The sequence below is a fragment of the Tupaia chinensis genome, unplaced genomic scaffold (genome assembly GCF_000334495.1).
Source record: "Tupaia chinensis unplaced genomic scaffold, TupChi_1.0 Scaffold138060_1, whole genome shotgun sequence".
NCBI classification, from domain to species: Eukaryota; Metazoa; Chordata; class Mammalia; order Scandentia; family Tupaiidae; genus Tupaia; species Tupaia belangeri.
In genome coordinates, this window is record NW_006197961.1 from 103,328 (window position 1) to 110,137 (window position 6,810).

The window sequence follows — 6,810 nt, forward strand, 5'->3', positions numbered from 1 at the left end:
CTGTCTGTCTCTATCTGGCAAGCACATGCACCCTATAGCAAAAATCTCTCTCTCTTTTTTAAAGGATTATTTTATGTAACTTTATTTACTTTTTAAAAAATTTGACTGGAGGGGGCGGGGAGGGGGAGAGAAAGTGAAAAAGCAAGTCATCAGGTCCAGGACTCAAACCGCAATCGGCCATGTGGGAGGTCCAGCAACCTCAAACAGCATATCACCTGCAAATCCCCAAAAATCTCTCTTAACAAAAAAGAAAAAGAAAAAGACAATTACCTTGGAGTTCTCCTGTGATTTTTATACTGAGCTTCACTGTTTTGGTCTTTCCATTTTTTCCCTAAAATGGAGATGAAGAAAATGAATGATGCATTATTATGAGATGATGAAAATTTATTAGATTCTCTAGTCGCAGTGTATTAAAGGCATCCCTGATTTATTCAGCAAAGTATTCCCTTTCCAGTTCCAAATTATGAAGCAATATTGATGAGCAAGATAGTTCTCTAAACGAATGCATGGAAGACTGTTCCTCTCCTTACCTACGGAGGCCAGGTTGCAGATGGTTTCCCACATCACATCTTTGTACAGTTTCTTCTGGGAATAATCCAGCAAAGCCCACTCCTCCCGAGTGAAGTTCACAGCCACGTCCTCAAAGGCCACTGAGTCCTACGTGTGTAAAAGGGGGTTGGTCAGTCTATAATACTGGGGAGCTATACTCAGTTCGTAGGATTCTGTGGTTTCCAAACATTTACGCCATGACTTGGTCATCAGAACCCTCACTGTCTACACACACGTCTTCCCGTAGAGCAATTCTGATGCCAGAATTAAACTATTGGGCAAAATGAGTACAGAGCGGAAACATGTCTCTCAGAGGAGAGTCCAGGAGGAAAATGTCCTACCAGGGTGACTCGGAACTTCCCACTGTACACTGGGTCTGACATACTGAAATGTCACTAACTAGTGTACAGGAAAGTGTTAACATCGTAAGTCCTGAGTCTGTGTTTCCTTACAAACGCTTGTTTTGGTCCGGATGATGGCATAGTGGTTACATTGCTGGACTCCCACAGGGCAGTTTGAGTCCTGGACGCGGCTGCTTGAAACTTAGGTCCAGTGGATGTGCATGTGTACCCAAGATCCTAGGGGGTAAAGGGATTGTGGTGTGGCCATCCGCTCTGAGGGTGATTTCTCACTTTCTTCTCACTATAGTTGTTCCTGACACTCTCTCTAGTGAGTGCACACACCCTAAACTAATAAGACGGTCAACCTTCTGGAAGAGAAATTATATGAAGAATACTCCAAAGGAAACAATACAAGATTTGAAAACCCAAATTGTCACTTACGAATTACTGAAGGCTGACAAAAACAAGTATGAGAGGGGCCAGTGAATGAAACTCACACCAGACACGTGTGTGTGTGCCCAAAATCTCAAGGGGAGAATGGAGAAGAAGGGATTGTGGTGTAGCCTTGCGGGGAGGGGGAGGAGTAGATTTCTTACTTTCCCTCTCTCTGCCCCCAGCAAGCACATGCACCCTATGGCAAAAACCTTACAACAGACAAAAAGATAAAATCAGTTTTTGGTGACTCTGAATCTTTCTGAGACAAACACTTGTGCTTTTAACCAATTACTAATCTAAGAATTTCTGGGCCGGCAGGTAGAGTGGTAGTTAAGGGTGCTGGACCCCCACATGGCCAGCAGCAGTTCAAGTCCCAGACCTGGCCGCTTGCTTTTCATTTTCTCTCTCTCTCTCTTTGTCCTTTGTGGTCAAATTTAAATAAATGAATGTTAAATAAAATACTTCTTAAAAAAAAAAAGAATTTCTCAACCCACCCATAACCCATAAGCCCCTGCTTCTAGATACTGTGCCTCGTGGGGCCTGGCCAATGTGAAACCTGTGTTGATTTACAATTCTGCTTCTTGCTCTAAAAACTAAGTAGAAGAGCTGGTGCACCTAAAACCCCCAGAACACTGTCTCAGTGCATGAGAATGTGTTCACAGGTCAAGATCTCACATAATTTTGCTATGACTATACCTTTACACATACTTTGATAGAGTTTTCTTTTTTGGGGGAGAGGTTTTTGCTATAGTGTGTGTGTACTCACCAGAGAGAGAGACAGAGTGACAGAAAGCAAGAAATCACCCCCCCAGGGGGGATGGCAATGCTGCAATCCCTTCTCCTCCATTCTCCTCTCGGGATCTTGGGCACGCATGCACATGCGCCTGGCGTGAGTTTAAGCCACCAGGTCCGGGACTCGAACTGTGGTCAGCTGCATGGGAGTCCAGCAACATAGCCATTACGCCAACTGCTGGTCCCGTGGAATGGACGACACGGTTCTCCGTGAAGGAAGGAGGGCTCCGACCCTTCAGAGGAACCCCGAAACCCACACACGGAGTGGGGACCCCTGAGGGCCCTCCGCCCTCCCCCAACCTGGGGTCCCCCTGGGGTCCGTCTCAGCTGGTTCCAACCACCGTACTGTACCTCCCCCCCCTTTCCCCCCCAGCCTCCTTGAGGCTCCCGAAGCCAGTCCAGGACCCAGCGGCGACACCAGCGAAGCCACCTGGGGCCTCGGCCCAGCGACGGCGCTGGAGCGACACCCGCAGGGAAGACAAGGAAACCGCGAAGCCGGGCAAAAACGCGCCCTCCCGCGCATGCGCCAGACTGGAAGGCCCCGCCCCAGCACCCCTGATTGGATCGTGGCCTAGGCTCCGCCCCCTGCACATCTGAATGACATGCCCTTGTCCCGCCCCCTGTGTGACGCCAGAATGAATTCAGTTCTGCTTGGCCAGAGGGGGTGGGTGTTAAGGAGCCGGTTCCCACGTGGCAGGCTGCGTGCTACTCTTGCGCTTGAAGCTCACGCCAGGCGCGAGGGCGTTCCAGAATCCAGAGAGCAAACCAGAGAAGACATTGTGGCATGGCCATACACATGGGGTGGGGGGGATTGATTTCTTTCTTTCTCTGGCAAGAGTATACACCCCATAGCAAAGAAGGAAGAAAAAAATAAAAAAAGTTCTAGGTCAGCCCCTGGAGTGGGTGGTGAGTAAGGTGGCTGGGTTCCACATGATCTACACGATTCCAGGATTGGTTACAGCGTGAGAAACACATGGGGCGCATGAGGGTGTGTGCCCCATATCCCAAAGAATGTAAAAGGGGAAGGAAAGGGATTGTTGTAACCATTCCCCAATGGGAGTGTTTTTTCTCTCTGTCTCTCCCCGGCGAGCCCATGTGCCCTCTGGCAAAAAAAAATTGTTTAAGAATTATTTTATTTAACTTAATACATTTAAATTTGACCAGAGAGGGACAGACCGAGAGAGAGGGAAAGTGAGAAAGCAAGACATGAGGGAAGATGGCCACACCACAATTCCTTCTCCTCCATTCTGCTCTCACGATCTTGGGCACGAATGCACACGCACCAGGTGGCCCTAAATGCATTTTATTATTTATATATTTTTGGAGAGGTTTTTGCTATAGGGTGCATGTGCTGGCCAGAAAGACAGAGAGACAGCAAGCGAGAAATCACCCCCCAGGGGGATGGCCACACCTCACTCCCTTCTCCTCCATTCTCCTCTCAGGATCTTGGGCACGCATGCACGCATGCCCTGCATGAGTTTAAGCCACGGACCCCAGGACTTGAACCACGGTCGACTACATGGGAGTCCAGCGACACAGCCATTATGCCAACCGCTGGTCCCAATTTTATTTATGTTTTAATTTTGCTATAGTGCACATATGCTCATCAGAGAGAGAGAAACCAAGTTGCCAGGTCTGGGACTCGAACCATAATCAGCCATGTGGAAGTCCAGCGCCTTAACCACCATGCCACCTGCCAGCCCTCCCCCACCCTTTTTTTTAAAGTTATATATAACAGTCACAAAGTGAAAACAGGAAACTCTAACTCTGCACAATACGATCGCGCCGTGTGTGTTCTGGAGTTTGCTCCAGCTCGGAGAAACCATAAAAGCAACGGGTCCTGGAAAGTTAGTTCCCGACAGCACTCGCAGACAACCCCATCCAGGAAGTCCATCTCCTACTCAAGACTTTCATATCCTCTTACAGACTTCTCTATGATACAGTATCTTGGTTTTTCTTCTTCTTTTTAGGGTTTGCCGTAGGGCATGAGCACTTGCCAGAGAGAGACAAGAGTTGGAAAGTGAGAAATCACCCCCCCAGGGAAGATGGCCACGCCACAATTCCTTCTCCTCCATTCTGCTCTCACAATCTTGGGCATGAATGCACACGGACCAGGTGTGATTTTCAAGTCACCAGGTCTGGGCCCCACACCACAGTTAGACATGTGAGAGTCCAATGATGAAAATGCTATGCCATCTGCTGGTCCCAGTACATAAATAATTTTTAAAAAAGAATTATTTCTGGGGTTGGTAGGTGGCCTGGTGGTTAAAGGTGGTGGACTCCCATGTGGCCAATCATGGTTCGAGTCCCAGACCTGGCAGCTTACTTTCTGACGTTCCCTCTCTCTGTCTCTCTCTCTCTCTCTCTCACTCTGTCACTCTCAGTCAAATTAAAAATAAGTGAAGCTAAATAATTCTTAAAAATATAAACACTTCATTCTTCTAAAAATAATAAAATAATTATTTCATTTTATTTATTATTATTATTATTATTTAATTTGACCAAGAGAGACAGAGAAAGAAAGAAAGGAAAAGTGAGAAAATAAGCCACCAGGTCTGAGATTTGAACCATGGTCGGACATATGGAAGTCCAGCACCATAAACACCATGCCACCTGTCAGCCCCAATAAACAATTCTTTTTAAAAAAAGAATGAGGAGGGGCTGGCAGGTGGCATGGTAGTTAAGGGCATTGGACTCCCACATGGCCGACTGTGGTTCAAGTCCTGGACCTGGCGGCTTGCTTTCTCATTTTCTCCCTCTCATACTCTGACCCTCTCTGGACAAATTTAAATAAATAAATAAAGTTAAATAAAATAATTCTAAAAACAGATCAATTAAAAAACAATGATAGAAAACGAATTAGGGACCAGCAGGTGGCTTGATGGTTAATATGCTGGACTTCCGCATAGCCAATCACAGTTTGACAGTTTGACTCCTGGACCTGGTAGTTTTCTCTCTCTCCCAAGTCCCCCCACACACACACACATGTGCCCTACAGCAATTTTTTAAAAATAGTAACAATAAAAAAAAATCCTTTAAAAAAAATAAGAAAAGTGGAATATACATAACATGTCAACCAGGATGTGAATAAATGGGAAACCTTATATACTGATGGTGGAAATGTAAGTTAATACAGTCAATATGAAAGAGGATATGGAAGTTTCTGGAAAAACTCAAAGTAAAGCTATGACAGAGTCCACAATATCAGTTCTTTACATGTACGCAAATAAATTAGATCAGTACGTCAAACAGATATCTGCACCCCCGTGGTCACCTGACCTGAGTTTTAGGCTCAGGTCTGGGACTCGAACCATGGTCGACTAGGTGGGAGTTTAGTGACATAACCATTACAACACCTCGTGGTCCCTATTACTATTTTTTAAAAAATCGCTATAGGACACATGCGCTTGCCAGAGAGAGACAGAGAGAGAAAGAGGGAAAGTGAGAAAGCAAGCCACCAGGTCCCACGCCACCTGCTCACGCCAATTACGTGCTATATTTAATGTTGCGTTTTTAGCTAGCAAACCCAGAAATATGCATGAAGGGGAATGGGGAGGGAAGGGAAGAAACAGAGAGAAATCATCCCCACAGGGATGGCCACACTGTAATCCCTTCTCCTCTGTTCTCTTTTCGGGATTATGGGCACACAGGTATGTACACACAGCTTGTCGTTCAAGGTACCAGGTCCAGGACTTGAACCAGTCTGCCATGTGGGATCCACCTGTCCTGATCATCATGCCACCAACTGGCCCTTACGCTTTTTTTTTTTTTTGGAGAGATCTTTTGCTATAGGGCATGTGCACTCACCAGAAAGACAGAGAGAGACAGAGAGAGACAGAGAGAGACAGAGAGAAGTGAGAAATCACCATCCCAGGTGGGATGGCCACGCCACAATCCCTTCTCCTCCATTCTCCTCTCGGGATCTGGGGCACGCACGCGCACGCGCCAGACATGAGTTTAGGTCACCGGGTCTGAGACTCGAACTGCGGTCGGCTACGTGGGAGTCCAGCGACATAGCCATTACGCCAACTGCTGGTCCTCGCCCACATTTTTTTACACTGAATTTTTCAGGGAACTGGGACAACGGAATGCGTTTCCTCATACCTTACATTCGTAAGGTCTCTGTACAGTATGAATTCTTTCCTGTCTTTTGTTTCGTTTTGCTTTTACGTTTTTGCCATAGGGTGCCTGTGCTCACCAGAGACAGATAGAGACGAGAGGAAAAATGAGAAATCTCCCCCCCGGGGGGGGATGGCCACACTACAATCCCTTCTCCACCATTCTCCTCTTGGAATTTGGGCATGCACACACGTACCCGAAGTGATTTTCAAACCACCAGGTCCAGGACCAGAACCGCAGTCAGCCATGTGGGAGTCCAGAACCTTAACCACCAAGCCACCGGCTGGTCCCATCTTTCCTGTCTTTGTAAGTGACTGTAAGAAATTAAGGCTTTCCTACACAGTTTATACTCACAGGGCTTTTCTCTAGTTTGTATCCTTTCATGTAGCTGAAAGGTGCAGATAACTTTTATTTTAATCTTTTTTTTCTTTTTTGGAGAGGTTTCTTTCTTTATAATAATTTATTTTATTTATTCATTCATTTATTTTAATTTGACCAGAGAAAGACAGAGAGAGAGAAAGATTGAGAAAGCAAGCTGCCAGGTCCGGGACTTGAACCGTGGTCAGCCATGTGG

General features: G+C 46.4%; 1 protein-coding gene across 1 annotated transcript in view; it reads right to left on the reverse strand.

Annotated features, from left to right (window-relative positions):
* Positions 1-6,810, reverse strand: part of LOC102503324 (zinc finger protein 709) — a 26,640-nt gene that overhangs the window by 5,036 nt on the left and 14,794 nt on the right. The window contains exons 2-3 of the mRNA XM_014592636.2: positions 531-657; positions 271-331 (exon numbers count right to left, since the gene is read on the reverse strand). Of these exons, the coding sequence (XP_014448122.1) occupies positions 271-331; positions 531-657 (188 nt within the window). The remainder of the gene's footprint in view (positions 1-270; positions 332-530; positions 658-6,810) is intronic.